Source organism: Heloderma suspectum, chromosome 4 (assembly GCF_057233095.1).
Source record: "Heloderma suspectum isolate Gila_16-S chromosome 4, 16-S_ref, whole genome shotgun sequence".
Lineage (NCBI taxonomy): Eukaryota > Metazoa > Chordata > Lepidosauria > Squamata > Helodermatidae > Heloderma > Heloderma suspectum.
This window is the reverse complement of record NC_139461.1, coordinates 162110829-162133346: the sequence shown is the minus strand read 5'-3', so window position 1 is coordinate 162133346 and position 22518 is coordinate 162110829. Positions and strand designations below refer to the sequence as shown.

The 22518-nt window shown below is 45.5% G+C and overlaps 1 protein-coding gene across 1 annotated transcript in view; it reads left to right on the top strand.

The window, feature by feature from the left end:
• Positions 1-10598, top strand: part of TMCO1 (transmembrane and coiled-coil domains 1) — a 33087-nt gene extending 22489 nt beyond the window's left edge. The window contains exon 7 of the mRNA XM_084854853.1: positions 10137-10598. Within this exon, the coding sequence (XP_084710979.1) occupies positions 10137-10235 (99 nt within the window). The 3' untranslated portion in view covers positions 10236-10598. The remainder of the gene's footprint in view (positions 1-10136) is intronic.
• The last annotated feature ends 11920 nt before the right edge of the window (positions 10599-22518 follow it).

Genomic DNA, 22518 nt, shown 5'->3' with positions numbered 1-22518 from the left:
TTGCCTGATTAAAATGGCTCTTTATACAGGTTGTTCCATTTTCTTTCCAATAACTGATCTGATTATGTCAGGGTAGTCTGATTTAATTCAAATTTTCTACTTTAAAATTCATACATTTCCTGAGCATGCATGTATTCTAACTAGTTACTGCAAGCAAAATATTGATGTACAACTAAATAGAGATTTTATGTAACTTACAGTGCAATCCTGTTACTTCCAGGTAAGTGTATGTAACACTGCAGACCTAAAAGCATGATGCAGCCCCTTTGGCCATGCCCCCCAAATGGTTTATACAGTAGCATTACATCTGCTTATAGACAAGATTTGTACACATACAATGATATGAACTAGGATCACATACTTCAAGGCTAAGGCTTCAACTCTGCATCCTTATTTGGAAACAGGTCCCACTGAACAAAATGGAATGTGGTAGCAAATCTGCCCATATGTTGAAAAATGTTGATTTAGTCATTTTTTGATCAAGTAACCTCCCTTGTAGACCGTGGGAATGCTGTAGACATCATATACCTCGATTTCAGCAAAGCTTTCGACAAAGTGCCCCATGATCTCCTGATGAGCAAACTAGCTCAAAGTGGGCTAGATGAAACAACGATCCGGTGGATCCACAGTTGGCTACAGAATCGGACTCAAAGAGTGCTTATCAATGGGACCTTCTCAAACTGGGGAGAGGTAACGAGTGGGGTACCGCAGGGCTCAGTCCTGGGCCCAGTGCTCTTCAACATTTTTATTAATGACTTGGAGGAGGAGGTGCAGGGAATGCTGATCAAATTTGCAGATGACACAAAATGGGGCGGGATAGCTAATACTTTGGAAGACAGAAACAAAATTCAAAGTGATTTGGATAGACTGGAGCGCTGGGCAGAAAACAACAGAATGACATTTAATAGGGATCAATGCCAAGTTCTGCACCTAGGAAAAAGAAACCAAATGCACAGTTACAAGATGGGGGATACGTGGCTCAACCACACTACAAGCGAGAAGGATCTTGGAATTGTTGTCGATCACAAGCTGAATATGAGCCAACAATGTGATGTGGCTGCAAAAAAGGCAAAGGCTCTTTTGGGCTGCATTAATAGAAGCATAGCTTCCAAATCCCGGGAAGTCCTAGGTCCCCTCTACTCAGCACTGGTTAGGCCTCATCTGGAGTTCTGTGTCCAGTTCTGGGCACCACACTTTAAGAAGGATGCAGACAAACTGGAGAGGGTTCAGAGGAGGGCAACAAAGATGATCAGGGGACTGGAAACAAAGCCCTATGAAGAGAGACTGAAAGAACTGGGCATGTTTAGCCTTGAGAAGAGAAGACTGAGGAGAGATATGATAGCACTCTTCAAGTACTTGAAAGGTTGTCACAGAGAAGAAGGCCAGGATCTCTTCTTGATCATCCCAGAGTGCAGGACACGGAATAATGGGCTCAAGTTACAGGAAGCCAGATTCTGGCTGAACATCAGGAAAAACTTCCTGACTGTAAGAGCAATACAACAATGGCACCAATTACCTGGGGAGGTGGTGGGCTCTCCCACACTGGAGGCCTTCAAGACGAGGCTGGACAGCCATTTGTCAGGGATGCTCTGACTTGGATTCCTGCACTGAGCAGAATGTTTTTCTCGATGGCCTTGTAGGCCCCTTCCAACCCTACTATTCTATGATTCTAGTCAATGTCAGCCCCTCCAGCTTATAGCAGTTTTAACATGGTCCTCTAAGTTTAAAATACCAGTTTGGTATCTTTGAAGTCCATGTTCAAAAGATACAAAGTTCATCTTTCCCTATCACTGTGCTAACCTATGTATCACATTTTTATTTCACCCTTACTCCAAGGAGTTGGGGCAGGGGGGTTGTATCCCATTTTCTCTTCACAAAAAACCTGTGACATAAGTTTAGACAGAGACTAAACCCAGCTTTTCTTAGGACAAATTTAGTGCTCTATCCAATTTCTGAATAGAGAACTGTGCAATTGTGACTAAAGAGCTGGCTTGGATCTGACAGTTACCTCAAAGTGTCTGTGAGGCAATGGCAATTATTTTGTATAAAACCCTTCCTGTCTGGATTGACAGGACATCCAAGGCTCTTGCCACTGTTTAGGAGTGTGAATATTGTGGAATGTTTCTGAAAATGTTTCTGCTGTGTAGTGACAACAGAAAGTCAGTGAAATGTACATGATACAACCAAGTTCCAAAGCTAACTAAATCTCCTTTGAGACAATTAAGCAGCAATTTATGAAGAATTGTTCACAGAGACAGAGATAATAAGTGCTAAGGAAACCAAAATAAGTTAATCATGGCCAGACTCAAACTATGCAAGTTTTCTATTTTTTACAAGTATGCTGAATTTGCATGTTTGATATTTAAGCAACTTTTGCAAGGAATTCTGTAGGGGACAAGCAGTTAGGGTAGGGAATTATGAGTAGAAGCCATGAAGAATAGAAAAGTAACCATGCAAGACATACAAGTTCTCTCCCCTTGGCATCTGAAGTTTTTTTGCACACACTCCCTATGTTTTCAGATGTATCAGTTGAGATATGATGACTAGAAATTTGCTAAACATTTAGGTGTTCTGGAATCCCAGTGCAGGGACAGACACCATCCATATGGAATCAGGTGTGGAATCACAGACAAGGAATAATCTTGGTGCTATAGCAATATTTCTTCTTTGTGGTCTCTGTGCGTCACACACATGTGCTCTGTGTCTGTGCAGAGCCTCAATTTGGGAAACTTCTATAGCTGAGGAGTTTTGGCAGGAACCTTACTCCACTGTCGCTGTATGCGTGTCCCTAGCAGGTTCCCACTTATTCCCTCAGCTCCTTGAGACCGACATTGTGGCCTCAGAACCGAGAAGAACCTTTGGTACCCAACATCATACTCCAGTATGACACCAAAGAGGGGACGGCGGGTGGGTTGTGTGAATGCACAGACGACACTCGAAGAATTACAGTTACGGGTAGCAATCTGTCGTACTATTTCATGGTCTCTGTGCATCACACATATGGGAGAGTAGCGAGCTAATTTACATGGAGGTGAGTCGGTGCCCTATTACAACACAGAGGAAAGGACAGCACAACCAAAAGTACAATCAGCTCTAGCCCAAACATCCAATCTGTAATGTCTAACAAAGGTAGACGGTGTCGACCAGGTTGCAGTGCGGCACCGTTCAGGGATGGAGCCCCCCTGTCGAATGCGACTGATGTTGCCACTGCACAAATAAGAGTGTGCTCGGACTGGGGCAAACAGTTCAAGTCCAGCCAGCTCATACGATAACTCGATAGTCTTGATGATGCAGGAAGTGAAGCACTGAGTCAAAAGTGTCTGGGCTTTACGCTTGGCCCCATAACAGACGAACAGGTGAAATGAAAGTTGAAACTGCTCAGTCCTTGACTTGTAAAAGGACAACTCACATCACACTTCGCGTGAATTCAAAGTCAACTCTGAGGGCTTAGATGGAGAAGTGAAGAATGCAGGCAGAATAATGTCCTGATTTAAATGAAATTCTAACACAACTTTGGGCAAGAATGAAGTGTCCAGTCTGAGGACCACCTTGTCCCAGTGAAAGGTAAGATAAAGCTGGTCTACTCTTGAGTGCAGAGAACTCACTAGCATGTTGTGCAGATGTAACAGCCACCAAAAAAGCAACCTTCCAGAACAGAAGGTGCAAGTCTGTGGTCACCAAGTGCTCAAGGGGCTTCAATGACAGCACCTTCAGCACCATAGACAGGCTCCAGCTAGGTACTGTGGAACGAACAGGTGGTGCCAGATTCGTAATCCTTTTTAGAAACCTCTGCGTTGTCAGATGCAAGAAGACTGAAAACCCCTCAACGAGAGGATGAAAAGCAGAGACAGCAGACAGATAAACACTTAAAGATGACAACTTGAGTCCTTTTTCAAAAAGGACAAGAAATTGTAGGATTTGGTGCAAGGAGCACCGGACCAGGTAGAAACCTTGAGCTTGAGCAAAAGACAAGAAAGCAGCCCATTTCCTTGCGTTTGAGCACTGCGTAGAAGGCTTATGAGCGGGATTGAGGATGCAGGAATGGAATCGGTCTTAGTCACCCAATCTTCCAGGCCATCAACCAAAGAGTCATGAGGTCTGGATGCCGGACCGTCCCATTCTCCTTGGTGAGGAAGGATGGGCACTGTCAGGGTGGAAACTGAGCCCATAGAGCCCCAGAGCAGTTCTGATTCTGAGGAAGAGCAACAACCCATGGGAGAGGAGCTCGCTCATCTCTCACGGGCGCAACGGCAGGGAGAGATTCCTCCTGCCTGCATTCCTGAGAGAGGTAGTGGCCCTGGCAGTGAGAGAGCGGGGGAGGAGGTTTTGCTGGACGCTTGGCGCAGACGCACGGAGTGGCGCCAGATGGAAGGCACCGAGAGCAGGTGCTCTGCTCGCTTGGCACTAAAACAACGGTCGCGTCCTGAGGACCCAAGGGTAAGAGGGAGGACCTCTCCATAGCCCATAAGTTCAGAGTCTTCCCGCCCTTCTCCTTCAAACGGGGACCAACTGCCTTACCTGGAGCTTAGGCTACTCTGCTAACTACCCCAGTGCAGTTCCTTGCTTAGTCGCTGGTGATTAGCATCTGAAAGAGTGATTAAGTTGTAAAAGGAATAAAGCCTTGGAAAGAATCCTTTTCGTCTGTGTCTTGAGTTGGCTATTGGAGGGGACTGTAAGAGGCAGGTAGGGCACTCCTGACAGGCACGGTGGGAAATGATGATATCGCCCTTGAGCCATTCTGAGTAAGCATGGTTGGCAAGCCCACCACAGCGTCACTATGATGCACTCAGTATTGTCCGTTCTGATCTTTGCCAGATCTCTCATAATCAAGGACAAAGGTGGAAAAGGTAATACAGTGCTCCCATCTATTGGAGAACGAAGGCATCTCCCAATGAACCTGTGCCGTGGCCGGCCTAACTGCAGAAGGCTTGGCAAACAACATTGTGTTGTGTGGCAAAGAGATCCATCTCCAGTGTACCCTGTCCCCTCTTCTGTATCATACTTGAGTTCGATGTTGGGTACCGAATGTATTTCTTCTTGGTTCCGAGGCCACAATGTCGGTCTCAAGGAACTGAGGGAATAAGCGGGAACCTGCTAGGGACATGCGCACTGGGATGGTGGGAGAAGGTTCCTGCCAAAATTCCTCAGCTATAGAAGTTTCCTGAATTGGAGCTCTGCGCAGGTGCAGAGTCCATATGTGTGAATGCACAGTTGACCACTCAAAGAACTACAGTTAACAGTAGCAACCTGTCTTTCCAGTAACTGTGTTTCTTCTCTTGCCTGTTTAGAAAACTGCACTCTAATACGTTAGGTCTCTGATACTAATTTTGTAATCCTATACACACTTACCTAAGAGTAAGTCCCATTTAACTCAATGGGATTTACTTCTGAATAGACATGCAAAGCATTGCACTGTAAGTGTTGTAGCCTGCAATCCTAAATCCACTTGCTAAAGAGCAAGCCCCATTGATCTTAGTGGGACTTCTCAGTAAACATGCATATGATTGCACTGCACATCTGTTGCTTCAGCAGTTGCCTGTAGAAACCATAAAAGACATTTTCTCTTAAAATGTGCTATATTTTTCTTTCTGAAGCATCGGGGATGAGATGTCTTATGTTAGCTACAGACAGGGCCAGTCCTCCCATGAGGTAGGGTGAATCCCCTGCCTCAGACAGTGGACCCTGCATGCCCTGTCACTGGGAGGGCTGTGTGTCCCAATACTGCCGCTGCCCTGCGCCTCCCAAGGTGAGGTGTAGGGCAGGCAGCCCACTGGCCACTGTCCTGCTACAGCAAATGATACAGCAGGAAAGGAGCTATTACAGCTCGCCGGAGCAGCTGCCACCACCCTATACCTCACAGTAAGTACAGCATAAGTGGGTGGCTGCCCTAGAGAGCTGCGCTGGCCACTCGCCTGCTGCGGGAATCATAGAATCAGAATACAATTGGGCCTCAGGTCTGGTTGAAACTCTTGGTTGCCCTGATGGATGACCTGTGCTGGGAGAGAGACAGAGGGTGTGTGAACCTCTTACTTCTGGATCCCAGTGGCTTGCACTGCTACCAAACATAGCATCCTTCTGGGATGGGACTGGAGGTGTGGTGGGGGGTGCTCACTGATCTGTCTTTGTCATTGAAGGTGCAGTTTGCCTCCCTGGCACAGGCATCCTTCTTCCAGTTTAGGCTGGTTGCGCTAGCTGCCTTACTAGGACAGAGCAATCCATTTCCTGTTAACTTCCAGATTTGACTACTGTAATGTTATACTTGGGGCTGCCTTTGAATCATAGAATCACAGAATAGTAGAATCATAGAATAGTAGGGCTGGAAGGGGCCTACAAGGCCATCGAGTCCAACCCCCTGCTCAGTGCAGGAATCCAACTCAGAGCATCCCTGACAGATGGCTGTCCAGCCTCATCTTGAATACCTCCAGTATGGGAGAACCCACTACCTCCCTAGGTAACTGGTTCCATTGTCGTATTGCTCTAACAGTCAGGAAGTTTCTCCTGATGTTCAGCCGGAATCTGGCTTCCTGTAACTTGAGCCTATTATTCTGTGTCCTGCACTCTGGGATGATCGACAAGAGATCCTGGCCTTCCTCTCTGTGACAATCTTTCAAGTACTTGAAGAGCGCTAGCCTATCTCCCCTCAGTCTTCTCAAGGCTAAACATGCCCAGTTCTTTCGATCTCCCCTCATAGGGCTTTGTTTCCAGTCCCCTGATCATCTTCATTGCCCTCCTCTGAACCCTCTCCAGTTTGTCTGCATCTTTCTTAAACTGTGGTGCCCAGAACTGAGCACAGTACTCCAGATGAGGCCTAACCAGTGCTGAGCAGCCGGGAACTAGTACTTCACGTGATTTGGAAGCTATGCTTCTATTAATGCAGCTCAAAATAGCATTTGCCATTTTTGCAGCCACATCCCATTGTTGTCTCATATTCACCTTGTGATCGACAACAATTCCAAGATCCTTCTCACTTGTAGTGTTGTTGAGCCACATATCCCCCATCTTGTAACTGTGTATTTGGTTTCTTTTTCTTAGGTGCAGAACTTGGCATTTATCCCTATTAAATGTCATTCTGTTTTCTACACAGCACTCCAGCCTATCGAGATTACTTTGAATTCTGTTTCTGTCTTCCAGGGTATTAGCATGTCCTGCCCCATTTTGTGTCATCTGCAGATTTGATCAGCATTCCCTGCACCTCCTCCTCCAAGTCATTAATAAAAATGTTGAAGAGCACTGGGCCCAGGACTGAGCCCTGTTCTACCTCTCCCCAGTTTGAGAAGATCCCATTGATAAACACTCTTTGAGTCCAATTCTCTAGCAAACTGTGGATCCACCTGAGAATTGTTTCATCTAGCCCACTTTGAGCTAGTTTGCTCATCAGGATATCATGGGGCACTTTGTCGAACTCTTTGCTGAAGTCGAGGTATATTTTGTCAACGGCCTTGCCACAGTCCACAAAGGAGGTTACCCGATCAGAAAATGAGATCAGATTCGTCTGGCACGCTTTGTTCTTGACAAATCCATGTTGGCTTCAAGTAATCACTGCATTGTTTTCAAGGTGCTTACAGATGGATTGCTTTATCATCTGCTCCAGAATTTTCCCAGGGATTGATGTCAGACTGACTGGTCTGTAGTTCCCAGGTTCCTCCTTTTTGCCCTTTTTGAAGATAGGGACAACATTAGCCCTCCTCCAGTCATCTGGGACTTCACCCATCCTCCATGATTTCTCAAAGAGAATAGACAGTGGTTCTGAGAGCTCCTCTGCCGGTTCTTTTATTACTCTAGGATGCAGTTCATCTGGCCCTGGAGATTTGAACTCACTGAAAGTAATTAGGTGTTCCTTGACCGTATGCCTATTGATCTCAAGCTGCAATCCAGCCCCTTCAGCCTGTACTTCGCCTTTGCCAGGGGGCTCATAGACCCTCTTTTGGGAGAAGAATGAGCCAAAGTAGGAATTGAGCATGTCTGCCTTTTCTTTGTCATCTGTTATCATTTTGCCATCCTTATTTAATAGCTGAACCACCATTTCTTTCCTCTGTCTTTTACTATGCACGTAGCTGAAGAAAGCCTTTTTGTTGTTTTTAGCATCCCTCGCTAACCTCAGCTCATTCTGTTTTAGCCTTCCGACACCATCCCTGCAATTCTGTGCTACCTGCCTGTACTCTTCCTTTGTAGCTTGGCCTTCCTTCCACTTCCTATATGTGTCCTTTTTTGTTTTCAGGACATCTCTAAGCTTTTTGTAAAGCCACTTTGGCTTTTTCTGTTGTCTTCCGCCTTTTTTTCTTGTTGGAATTGTTTGTAATTGTGCCTTTAGAATTCCGTTTTTTAAAAACTACCACCCAACTTGGACTCCTCTAGAGTTGCTTGCCATGGGACCTCCCTTATAATTGTTCTGAGTTTATTAAAATCAGCTTTCCTAAAATCTAGGGTACGCGTTTGGCTACTCTCGGCTTTTGCTTCCCTTAGAACCAAGAACTCAAGTACAACATGGCCGCTTTCCCCCAGAGTTCCTGTAACTGCTACTTTATCCACTAAGTCATCTCTGTTGGTTAGGATCAAGTCAAGGATAGCCGATCCTCTAGTTCCTTCCTCTACTTTCTGTAGGAGGAAGTTATACTTCACGCTAGTCAGGAATTTCCTGGAGGGGCCATGTTTTGCAGAGTTTGTCTCCCAACAAATATCGGGGAAATGGAAGTCCCCCATACAACAAGAGAACACTTGGCAGCTCCCCAGAATGCCACCCATCCAATGCCTTCCTCAGAGTGAGGCATAGGTTGGGTGGAGGCAGGTGCTCCGCCTCTTGTTCTGAAGGGTCCTGCTGTGCCACAGGCGGTCGCCAGGGCCACCTCCCTGCCAATTCCTCACTCTCATGAAGGACCCCTCTTAGCGAGGCATTGAGGGAAGGCAGATGGAGGTGGTTGGCAGTTAGGAAGGGAGAAGAGGAAAAGTATGACCAGAGGCAGCAGCTCGCACACCTCTTCCCCCACCTCCCGCATACGCGTTAATTTGTGCTCCTCTTCCTCCACCCTGCACAGCTCACACTCTTTCCCCTCATGCAGCTCACACTTTTCCCTCCGCACGTGCAGTGTGTGCTTTCTTCCCCCTCTCCGTGCAGCAGCTCATTCCCCTTCCCACTCCTGTGTGTGAGGGCCGATGCTGCTCTGTCCAGCCCCCCCACACACACACACACGGCCTGCGCTCCTCCTTCCTCCTTTCCCCCTCCGCACAGTAGCAGCAGTGGCTCACACTCCTCTCCCCCCACCCCCTAGGGGCAGCAGCAACGTGTCCTCCCACCTCAGACTTGCCTTCAGTGGCTTATGTATGAGTATGGCTCAGATTGTTTGGAGAGGCATTCTCCCACAGACCAGGTCAGATAGGTCAAGATGTATTTCTGATGCATCTCTGGACATTGGAGGTGTAATGTTTGGTGTTCTTGGGCATAAATAGAACACTCCAAACACAAGGTTGCAAAGGCAGCTTTTACTGAGTCACAATACAAACTTACATTCCCCCTCCTACAGTATCAGGTGAGTCTTTTTATACCTATCAGTGTAACACTCAAATGAGTCCCCCCATACAACACATCCAGATACAAACACATATCGTTACAGGAGGCAGGATTCATGTTGGTGTGAATGTTCCACTGGGGAGTCCTCGTACAATTGATTGATATCCCAATTCTTATAGAAATTAACGTTACATACATTTGTGGGGATTTAGTTTGAGATAACTTTAGCTTTTAGTTGAAAAAATTTCCAAATCTAGGCACGTTTAGATTGAGACCATCAACCCCATCACTTGATTTGTGTGCTGAGGCCTGAGCCTCCTGCGTTTCATTTCCATTCCCTTCCTCCATGAAAATCTGTGCACTGAAGATTCAAGGTCTGTTAATGGTACCCATTACATACATTTTGATTTCCTCACAAATAGGATAGTTAAATAATTGTGGTAGGATGGGCTGTCTCTACTTTTTCAGTTCAGCTTTATGCCAAATAGTATTTCTAACACAGTAAGTGTAAACCAAAGAGTAGCAGTTATTTGAGGCTGACTAGCCTGGTTGTGTAAGATCTTGACTATTTAAGTAAATTTGCATTGTTTCAAGTACAGCACTCAGTTCTTGTGTCTCTCCTCTTTGTCAGAATATTCAGAAGCTCCTGGGTCTAGCTCCTTCCCGAGCTGCCACTAAGCAGGCTGGAGGATTCCTTGGCCCGCCACCTCAAGCTGGGAAGTTCTCCTAAAATAAGACAAGTCATTTGCATCTCACCAGTGGAAACCTGAAAAATTTTCTCACTTTGCAAGAAGCTGTGACTCCACAAAAGGCTTTCTAAACCTTACCTGGATGGCTAAGGGCAACTACATGTTTTATGCACATCTTTGGCTAGATCATACATCCTACTGGGGGGTATTGGAGAAATATCTCAGCGGTACTTAGTGTGCTGCCTTGCTTCAGTGAAAACTTTTTTTAAAAACCTGTTCAGTTTGATGAGAAAACGACAAAGTGAACAATGACTGAGCTACACAAGTAACATTCTGTTGGAAGAATGCCATGTTGATAGCCTTTTCTGAAATGAAAATAAAAATAATTGTTTTGTCTCTGTGCTTACTGCTGATCTAGCTCACTCTTCTGTGCTCTCCTGTAGAGATTGTCCTTTCAGTCCACAAAGGCCTGATGGCTATAGGCTACAGTATTGGTTTTTTCAGTTGCCTGCTTTCCTGGATACTTTTCAGTTGCACTTCATTGGCATTGTATATGAACAATGAGAGTTGTAGCAGGTATGAAGACATCTGTGACTTGCATAGGGATGTCAGAGAATTTTGCCACGAATCTCAGGGAGGCCGAATGCCAGCGCATTCGGCCCTCCGAAATCAGTGGCGAACGGTCTGTGCCCCCCACCCCCCCCCGGGACGGGACTTACCTTGGGCGAATCTCCCTGGCGGCTCCGGTGGCGGTTCGGCAGCGGCGGCCGGTCTTCCGACCAGCTGCCGCCGCCGCCATTTCCAAGTTAAAAAAAAAAAAAAAGTGATAGGCTACATAAAGATTTACTTAGCCTATCACGGCTAGATTTTTTAAAAATATCGTGATAGGCTACGTAAATGTTTACGTAGTCTATCACAGCTGAGTTAAAACAAAAAACCGCGCGTACACAAATGGCAGCGCCCATGGGCGCCGCCATTTGCGTAGATGCGGTTTTTTGTTTTAAACTCAGCCGTGATAGGCTACGTAAACATTTACGTAGCCTATCACGGCTGACTGCAGGGACGCAAATGTTTGCAGACCCGGCCGGCCAGGATTCGCGGCGGGAGGGACGGGGCGCCTCCCCCCGGCCAGAATTTCAGGGGGGAGGGATGGGGCGCCTCCCCCACGGCCAGAATTTCGGGGGGGGAGGGATGGGACGCCTCCCCCCTGGCCAGAATTTCGGGGGGAGGGACGGAGCGCCTCCCCCCCACCGCGAATCAAATTTCGTAAAAGGTAAGTGACTTTCGTACATCCCTAGAGTGTGCAGCTTCCCTGTATAGACGTAGATTAATTTCTGAATTAATTTTAACATATGTTAAAGTATCCATTTCATCTGCAGTTCTAGATTTCATCATTTTTCTGTCTAGTTCTTAATGAAAGCATCAACCCATCATGGTAGCTCTGAAAAGGCAAATTCTATGCTAGGGATCATTAGGCAAGGGATTTAAGGTATAACTACCAATATTTTGATGCCTTTATATATATCTGTAGTAGGACCATATGTGGAACACTGTGTACAGTTCTGGTTACCACATCTCAAACAAGATCCTGTAGAGCTGGAAAAGGTGCAGAGAAGGATCAGGGAGGTGAAGCACCTCTCCTGAATGTTTGGGGGCTTCTTAGTTTGTGTGTGTAGGGGGGGGGGAAGAGATAAGTAAGAAGGAATATGGTAGAGGAGTAATGTGGAGAAAGTGGACAGAGAGTTTTCTCCCTCATAAAACTAGAACCTGGGGTCATCCAATGAAGCTGAACAGTGGGAGATTCAGGGCAGACAAAAGGAAGGACTTCTTCACACGGTATAGTTGTCACAAGGCGTGGTGATGTCTACCAACTTAGATGGGTTTAAAATTCATGAAAGATGATGGCTATATATGCTACCTCAAGAGGCCGCATGTCTCTGCTTACCAGTTGCTGGAGAACAGCAGCAAGAGTAGGCGGTTGCCAACATGTCCTCTTTGTGGGCTTCCCATGGGCATCTGGTTGGCCACTGTGGGAAAAAGGATGGTGCCCTAGATAGGCCTTTGGCCCGATCCAGCACAGCTGCTCTTATGTTCTTAATCATGGCAAGGCACTTGTGCTTTAATGTTGATGGAAGCAGTTTAGAACAGCACCCCATAAAAACATTTTACTAGACAGAGATATATAATAGAGACTTGAAAACTCAAGTTTTGGCTGCTAAATTAAACACAACCACCTTACCATTCCAACAGCCTAATCAAATAAATCTTAGATGACCCCTCATTCTCCTGTTTCTCTCCTGCCCCCCACCCCAGTGCATGTTGATCCCGTCTGTCACCAGCCATTTCTGATGCTGCTCTCCCAATCCCTAAAACATAAGAACAATTCTGCTTGGCTTGAACCAAAGATTCATCTGGTCCAGCATCCTGTTGTCAGATGCCTCAAGCAAAGCTTAGACTGCATTCAAACAAAGCATGAATGCAACAACCCGGCCCTGTTGTTTGTCTCCAGCAGCTGGTATTCATGGAACATGGGGGCTCCATTACATTATCATGGCAAAATGGCCATTGATAGACTTAATCTCCATGGGTTTGTCTAAAATTTTATAGTTTTATTTAAGCTAGTGACTATCACATTTTTGGTAGTCTAAGTCACAGGTTCTGAGATTAAATGCTTGCTTTTGTCTGTCCTGAATCTCTTATTAATCAATTTCATTAGCTGCTCCTGAATCTAATATTAGGCTAAGCAAGGATCCCCAAACTTCTTAAGCTTAGTGGGTACATTTGTAACTTTGAAAAAGTTTTGTAGGCATTTTCACAAAATGGCTGCCAGAGCAGTTGTACCTACTAACAAAGTGGCCGCTATGGTGGGCACGGCCAGTCTCAAAACATCTATTTCACAGAAGACAAATGGGAGGTTAAAAGACAACATGCCCAGGAAACCCAATATAGGAGTTGGGCTTGAGTCCCAAATGTCAAACTACATATATGCCCCCACAAAGCACAAGAATATAACTTTTACCAGCCAGATGCATAGTACACTCACACTCTTTCTCACCCAGGATCACTACCCAGATGCACACACACACATGCCCTTCCCTTCTCCAACACCCACCTCCCCCAGCCTTCCTCAAAACTGCTTCTACTACCATCTCAGCCTCCCCAGAGAGTTACAAACTAAGGCTTAAAAGACAGTGCACCTCGTAGTTACAAACTTAGTTACCAGTACTTCAAGTAACTACACGCTCCTTGGTCACAACTTAGTTGCCCAAACATGGTGCATTAAATGGCTAAATATACAGCTAGTCTCTGTTTGTTACACAGCTCGCCTGCAGCCAAGCTCGCACCAGAGCTGGCTGGCTATGTAACTGTCGCATAGTTTCAGCCAGGCTCAAGCCAAAACCTGCTGTCTATGAAAACCTCCGAAACAGTGAGTATGACAGTGCGAAGATAACTGTGCCTTAGCTATGCCCTGGGCAGTGAAATCCTGTTCCCTGAATTCTACCCAACACATACTCACCACACACTGCCAAGCATTTGGCCAGAGCACTTGACACGTGTCCTGTGGATCACGGGTACTGTTGTATGTGCACATACAATGATCCAGACCCCTCCTGAACACTGGCAGGCTCAGGGGTTTTAGACTCTTTTTCCTTCGTTGGGGCCATTGGCATCAAAGGGGGGGGTCAATGTGTTCTTTGTTGATCCCAAATTCCAAGATCGATGGTTGTTTACTGACAGACTGACACATTCTTCTGTTTCCCCAACACATACGGAAGCACCCTGCAATAAAATCATTCACTCTCCATTTACACTCTCTTCCCCCCACCCCTTTCCTGACCTGGGCTAGAATGTTTCCATTGACACTTAAATGTTTTGGCTAAAAGGATTTACAATTCAAGATCCTTTTCAGCGTCACAGTGATCCAGGCCAATCGCATGAATTAGAAAGAAGTAGGGACAGATAGCAAGCTTTTAGAAAGGAATTTAAAGGTCATAGTAAGAAGCAATCTTTATTGATCATAAGAAAGCTTGATTAGGTGAATGAAAGAGTATAAATGAAATAATATATAAAACAGTATTAAGGAAAGCAATTCAAAGAGCTAAGGTATATAGCATTCTGAGTCCAGTCTTTCTGCACACATATCTGTAATGTGTCACTAGCCACTTAGAAAATTATTGTTTTTAATTCAGCGGGGGGCGGGGGAGGATCAGGTGCCAATAGTGAAGCCGGTGGGAGCCTTGGTGCCCATAGGTGCCACGTTGGCAACTTCAGGATTAGAGTGAGAAATTCTATCTGGTTTCTTAGAATCATAGAATAGTAGGGTTGGAAGGGGCCTACAAGGCCATCGAGTCCAACCCCCTGCTCAATGCAGGAATCCAAGTCAGAGCATCCCTGACAGATGGCTGTCCAGCCTCGTCTTGAAGGCCTCCAGTGTGGGAGAGCCCACCACCTCCCCAGGTAATTGGTTCCATTGTCGTATTGCTCTAACAGTCAGGAAGTTTTTCCTGAAGTTCAGCCGGAATCTGGCTTCCTGTAACTTGAGCCCATTATTCCGTGTCCTGCACTCTGGGATGATCAAGAAGAGATCCTGGCCTTCCTCTCTGTGACAACCTTTCAAGTACTTGAAGAGCACTATCCTATCTCCCCTCAGTCTTCTCTTCTCAAAGCTAAACATGCCCAGTTCTTTCAGTCTCTCCTCATTGGGCTTTGTTTCCAGTCCCCTGATCATCTTTGTTGCCCTCCTCTGAACCCTCTCCAGTTGGTCTGCATCCTTCTTAAAGTGTGGTGCCCAGAACTGGACACAGGACTCCAGATGAGGCCTAACCAGTGCTGAGTAGAGGGGAACTAGTACTTCCCAGGATTTGGAAGCTATGCTTCTATTAATGCAGCCCCAAACAGCATTTGCCTTTTTTGCAGCCCCATCACGTTATTGGCTCATATTCAGCTTGTGATCAACAACAATTCCAAGATCCTACTCGCCTGTAGTATTATTGAGCCACGTATTCCCCATCTGGTAACTATACATTTGGTGTCTTTTTCCGTGGTGCAGAACTTGGCAGTTATCTTTATTAAATGTCATTCTGTTGTTTTCTGCCCGGCGCTCCAGCCTACCAAGATCACTTTGAATTCTGTTTCTGTCTTCCAGGGTATTAGCTATCCCACCCCATTTTGTGTCATCTGCAAATCTGAGAAGCATTCCCTGCACCACCTTCTCCAAGTCATTATTAAAAATGTTGAAGAGCACTGGGCCCAGGACTGAGCCCTGCGCTACCCCACTCATTACCTCTCCCTAGTTTGAGAAGATCCCTTTGATAAGCACTCTTTAAGTCAGATTCTCTAGCAAACTGTGGATCTACCTGAGAGTTGTTTCATCTAGCCCACTTTGAGCTAGTTTGCTCATCAGGATATCATGGGGCACTTTGTCGAACGCTTTGCTGAAGTTGAGGTATATTATGTCAACAGCATTGCAACAGTCCACAAAGGAGGTTACCCGATCAAAAAATGAGATCAGATTCGTCTGGCACGCTTTGTTCTTGACAAATCCATGTTGGCTTTGAGTAATCACTGCATTGTTGTCAAGGCGCTTACAGATGGATTGCTTTATCATCTGCTCCAGAATTTTCCCAGGGATTGATGTCAGACTGACTGGTCTGTAGTTCCCAGATTCCTCCTTTTTACTCTTTTTGAAGATAGGGACATTAGCCCTCCTCCAGTCATCTGGCACTTCCCCCGCCCTCCATGATTTCTCAAAGAGAATAGACAGTGGTTCTGAGAGCTCCTCTGCCAGTTCTTTTATTATTATAGGATGCAGTTCATCTGGCCCTGGAGCTTTGAAAGTAATTATGTGTTCCTTGACCATATGCCTATCCATCTCAAGCTGCAATCCTGCCCCTTCAGCCTGTACTTCGCCTTTGCCAGGGGGCTCATAGACCCTCTTTTGGGAGAAGAATGAGCCAAAGTAGGAATTGAGCACTTCTGCCTTTTCCTTGTCATCTGTTATCATTTTGCCATCCTTATTTAATAGCTGAACCACCATTTCTTTCCTCTGTCTTTTACTATGCACGTAGCTGAAGAAAGCCTTGTTGTTGCTTTTAGCCTCCCTTGCTAACCTCAGCTCGTTCTCAGCTTTAGCCTTCCTGACACCATCTTTGCAATTCTGTGCTACCTGCCTGTACTCTTCCTTTGTAGCTTGGCCTTCCTTCCACTTCCTAGACCTATCCTTGTTTGTTTCCAGGACATCTCTAAGCTTTTTGTGAAACCACATTGGCTTCTTCTGTTGTCTTCCACCTTTTCTTCTTGTTGGAATGGTTTGTAATTGTGCCTTTAGAATTCCCTTTTTTAAAAACTCCCACCCATCTTGGACTCCTCTTCTCGTTAGAGTCGCTTGCCATGGGACCATCCTTATAATTGTTCTGAGTTTATTAAAATTGGCTTTCCTAAAATCCAGGGTACTTGTTTGGCTACACTTGGCTTTTGCTTCCCGTAGAACCAAGAACTCAAGTATAACACAGTCGCTTTCCCCCAGAGGTCCTGTAACTGCTACTTTATCCACTAAGTCATCTCTGTTGGTTAGGATGAAGTGAAGGATAGCCGATCCTCTAGTTCCTTCCTCTACTTTCTGTAGGAGGAAGTTCTCCACAACACAAGTCAGGAATTTCTTGGAGGGGCCATGTTTTGCAGAATTTGCCTCCCAAGAAATATTGGGGAAATTGAAGTCCCCCATTACTACTACATCATGCTTCCTTGAAACATTGGCTATTCGCTTTTCAAAAGTTTCATCCTCGTCTTCTCCTTGATTGGGTGGTCGGTAGTAGATTCCGACCATCAGGTTCCTTTTATTCTTTGCTCCATTTATTTTGATCCAGATGCTCTCGATGGGGCTACCAAGCTCATCCTCCTGTATTTCTGTGCAGAGATATGTATTTTTAACATATAGTGCAACTCCACCTCCCTTTCTGTTTCTCTTGTTCTTTTTGAACAAGTTATATCCTTCAATTCCAGTCATGAGAGTCATCCCACCAAGTCTCAGTTACACCTATCAAATCATAATTTGCCTCCTGTATTATGAGTTCCAGTTCGTTCTGTTTGTTTTCCATACTCTGGGCATTAGTATATAGACATCGAAGACCTTGTGCTTCATAGTCTGGCTTTCTTCCTACATGTTTGTGAAGACTATTATTGGGCGCTATTAGAGCTGTTCTCTCTGTTGTGGTGTATGAGCCTACGTCCATTGTTACCCCCAACTTTACATCTCCCTCCCCCGTAGGATTCAGTTTAAAGCCCTCCTGATAAAGTTCTTCATGCTGTGGCCAAACACGTTCTTCCCAGCCTTTGTGAGGTGCAACCCATTCCTTGCCAACAGTCCATCTTCCAGGAAGTATAGCCCATGGTCTTCACAGCATCATTTCATAACTTCCACTACCCCTTTCCTTTGCTAAATTGATCTATGCACAGGGAAAATGCACACATCACACACATTTAGACAGTGACAGCATATATCCTATGCAGGTGCTAGAAGCCTCCAAGTCAAGAAGGTGGAGAGTTGGAGTGCTTGTTTTTAGATGAGAATATATAGTCGGCATAATGGAAACCTGGTGGAATGGAGAGAACCAGTGGGATACGGTCATCCCTGGATACAAACCCTATAGGAAGGCCAGGGAAGGGCGTACTGGGAATGGTGTTGCTCTCTATGTCGAATAGGGGATAGTGTCAAGCAAACTAGAAACCTCAAAAGGGGCAGACCCTCTCCACAGGATTGTTGTAGATGGCAATACCAGCCCCTAAAAGTAATTTAGTATTGGGGACATACTATCATTCCCCTGACCAAAATGCTCAGGATGATCTTGAAACAGAGAATGAAATCAGAGAGGCATCCAAAGGAGAAAGTAATGGGTGACTTCAATTACCCTCGCATAGACTGGATAACTACAAGATCTGGTCACAACAAAGAGATAAAATTTCTAGGTACAGTCATTTAGGGTATCAAGAACAGTAGGTCACAGAACTGACCAGAGGGAAGACAACCCTGGACTTAATCCCAAGTGGCGCCCAGGACCTAGTGCAAAATGTGAAAGTTGTTTAACCAACTGGAAACCGTGACTGGAGTTATATCTAATTTATATATAAATGGAAAATTGCCAGGTTAATCGTTTTAAGCAAAGAAGAACAAAATAGCTACTTCTTACTTCATGAGATGAAAGACAAATTGCATGACTCAGGAAGTTCCAAGTCAGTATCTATTCTCCCTGAGCAATTCATTTTGTGGATTTAAAAACGGCTGCTGCCTCGTGGAGGCCTGCTGCATGCACAAGTAAGACCACACAGGTAGGGGGGAAATAGACGGCAGCAAGAGGTAGGCAAGTGTTGGGGCATGGCCCTGCATGCACCACATTGGGTATACAGGCAATAGAAGATGTCATAGGAATACTGAATGTTGCTTCTGCTATCTGCTTCAGCTACTAAAGGAGGAGCGGGCAATCTTTTTAATGTCAAGGGCTGCCTTCATCACAGCCTGACCTCCTGTACTCTTGAGATCAGCATTGGAGGCCCTGCTTGTGTGGCCATCTGTAAGAGCACTTAGACTAGCAGGCATGAGGGACAGGGCCTTTTTGGTGGTGCCTCCCCCTTTCTATTGACATCTGCCAGGCCCCTGCAAGGTGACTTGCTGCAAGGTGACTTACATTTCACTTTGGCCTATAATTGAGCTGGTTTACTGGGTGCCATTGTGTAGATGGTGCTAGCTGGTTTAAATTGTTAAAATTTTGATGTTTTATTTTAAGTTGTATTGTTTTAATCTTGTATGCCACCTTGAGAGGGTTTCCCTTAAAATGCAGCCTATAAATCCTTTAAATTAAAATTTTACACTGCCCTCTTCTCCGCTAAATAAATAATTTTGCTTAGAGATTTTTCTGCTCTGTGAAAATCCCCATCAGGTTGTGGGAAGAACAGATCACTTGTTCTAGTAACCTGTTCTCATTTTGGTTCAGAAAGATCTGCTTCCTTTTCCAAATAAATACACATAGACTGAATATCTGGGAAATCTTTCCCAGAAATACTTTGGCCTTTGACACTGTTTTGCTCTGCAACAATTGTATCTCTGTTCTTCTCCTTCCCCATCTCACTGCAAGGCAATGGGGTTGGTTCATCCCCCCCCTTCCCTATCTCCTTCCCTTCATCTTACTTGTATTTCACTGCACTGTTTGTTCCTTCCCATCCGTTCCTCCTCTAGCAGGGCTCTCCCTCTGCTTGTTTGTCCTCTCTTTCCTCAGGTACTACAGCAAGCCCAGTGAAGGTCTTAGGACCACAGCAAGCCCAGCCTGGCAGAAGGAGGAGAAGATAGCAGCAGCAGATGAGGAGTGCCTTTCATTGCATCTGTCCCATTTCAGCTGCCTTCTCCACTTTTCAGGTCCAGTGGATGTAACTTTGGCCCCTACTTGTCCAGTTACAATGGATGCTTCAATGTGTACAGCCTGAGGATGTGGACAGAATCCTTGGAGAAATGAGACCTACTACCTGTGTGCCGGATAAAAAAGCAGCCGGGGGGACTAGCGGAGTAAGGGTAGTGCTGAATGCCTCTTTATGGCAAGGTGTTATTCCATCTCACCTAAGAGAGGCGGTGGCAAGACCTTTGTTTTTTGTTCTTAAAAACCCTCTCTCTGAACCCAACTGTACTGGATAACATCCGGCCAGTCTCCAATATTCCATTCTTGGGCAAGGTGCTGGAGCCTGTAGTGGCTTCTGAACTCCAGGAATTTCTGGATGAGATCCAATTAGATCCATTTCAATCTGGCTTCAGACCTGGTCATGGGACACAGACTGCTTTGGTCACCTTGTGATCTGTGCTGGGAACTGGACAGGGGAGTGTGTCCCTGTTGGTTCTGCTGGACCTCTCAAAGGCTTTTGATATCATCGAACATGGTATCCTTCAGGGGCATCCGTCTGAGATGGGAGTGGGAAGCACTGTTATACTCCGGTCATTCTTAAAGGGGTGAACTCAGAAGGTGGTGCTCGGGGAAATCATGTTTGATGCCATGGATGCTGGCCTGTGGTGTCCCTCAGGGTTTCATCTTATCCCCCAAGCTATTTAACATATACATGAAACCGCTGGGAGAGATTGTCCAGTTTTGGAGTTCGGTGCCGCCAATATGCTGATGACACCTAACTCTATTTTTCCTTTCTGTCCAAATCCAAGGAAGCTGTTCTAGTTCTAAACTGGTGTCTGTTGTGGCCTGGATGAGGGCAAATTAAAGCTTAATCCAATCAAGACAGAGGTGCTCCTTGTTACTCATAAAGCAAATCAGGGAATAGGGATCCAACCTGTGCTGGATGGGGTTACCCTCCCCCTGAAGACACAGGCTTATAGTTTGGATGTACTCCTGGATATATCTGAGGCTTGTATATCTGAGCTAGTGTGCCAAGTGTGCCCATTCCTAGAGATGTCTAATCTGGCCATGGTCACGCATGCCTTAGTTACATCCCATTAAGACTGCTGTAACATGCTCTACATGGGGCTGCCTTCAAAAATTGTTCAGAAACTTCAGCTGGCCCAGAATGCTGTGGCCAGGCTGTTGATGGGGGTTACAGAGCACAGAGTGCTTCGGCTACTGGGTGGTATAGAAATAAATAAATAAATAAATAAATAAATAAATAAATAGTTACAACAACACTGGCTACAGTCTGTTTCCGGGAAGAATTCAAAGTGCTGGTTATGACCTATAAAGCCCTATACAGCTTGGAACCAGGCCACCTGAAAGTCCACCTTCTCCCATGTGAGCCTGCCTGGATGTTAAGATCTTCAGGAGAGGCCCTTTTTTTTGAGACCACTGCCTTCAGAGGCATGTTTGGGGGTGACGCAAGAGATGGTCTTCTTGGTGGCTGCTCCTAGGTTGTAGAACTCCCTGCCAATGGAGCCTATGTTCGCTCCCTCCCAGGTGCCCTTCCTCTGGCAGAGAAAGACCTTTTCATTCAAGCAGGCCTTTGGTACGTAAGGGGTCTGTTGGGCTAGATGCTGCTTTTATTCTGTTATTGTTGTGTTTTTAATTGTGTTTTAATTCATTTGTTTTATCATTGTCTTAGTCAAGTTTTATTTATGATTGTAAGCCACCTTGAGTGCCATTTTTCTTGGTAGAAAAGCAGGGTACAAAGCAAATAAATAATCAAACATTATAACAGCTTGGCTGTGATACTTGACCATACAGCACATTAGATGCTGAGTAGATGCTCTGTCTGGTGTGCTTTGCAGTTGGCTGGGTAGGAGGGAAGCAGGAAGCAGATGGTGGGGCATTGCTTGTTTTCAGCAGTGTGGGAAAAATCAGCAGGGGGCGGATTTGGGGGCTGGCTAGGGCATCAGTGGGCTGCAAGGGAGACCCCTGGGGGTCATATGTGGGCTACAGTTTGTCCAAGTGTGTGCTAAACTATCACTGCCCATTAGGTGGCAGCAGGTGTTACATATTTCCATGCCAGTCTTCTCGAACGTGGTGCCCGCCAGATGTGTCCCCTCCCCAGCCAGCATGGTCGTTGGCCGTGCTGGCTGGGAACAATGGGAGTTGCAGACCAACACATCTGGGGAACACCATGTTGGGGAAAGCTGAGGAGACTTATAGCAGTTGAACACATACCCCTTACAATCCAGTACATAGGCAGAATTTGTAAAAGCCACATGCCTAGGGTTTGGTGTGTGGTGGGAGATGGGGTAAAGAGCCATTCCTAGTTTAAGGAAATCTAGTTCATTTGGCATTTTAAAACACGCACAAAACAAATAACCCTTACTAGCTGTTTTACAAGATAGGTGTAGCGTCTCCTGCTTAAGCTTTGAAACATATCTATTCTCGTAAAAGCAGCCCATTCAGGGAAGAGCAAGCTGGCTCCAACTTATTGTGGGCCTCTGATCATGCTACTCCTATGACTAGGGCTGAAAAATAATTTTCAAATGTCTGACACTATGCACTTAATAGGCAAATGTGAATATTCTGCATACCTTTTTTTAAAAAGAATGAGCGTAAAGCCAGAAAACAACCCTGCCTGCATTCCTTACTCATACATGTATTTAGTTGAGATATAATACATACTACAGTTCACCACATGCAGAAAACCTGGGCACTAGTACAAAGTGTCTGCAGACTATATAGTCACAGATAATTCAAACAGTAATTCTGGAATTGAAAAGCCTTCCATTGAAGGGATGTGTTAAGTTTCTTACAAATTCATTCATACTTCAAAAACCATAGAAACTGCAATTTAAGGGACCTTAATTTTCACACCACATAAACAGCAAAGATGCTCAATTGTCTCACGTATTGTTTCTTGCACCGCTGCTTCCCCTTG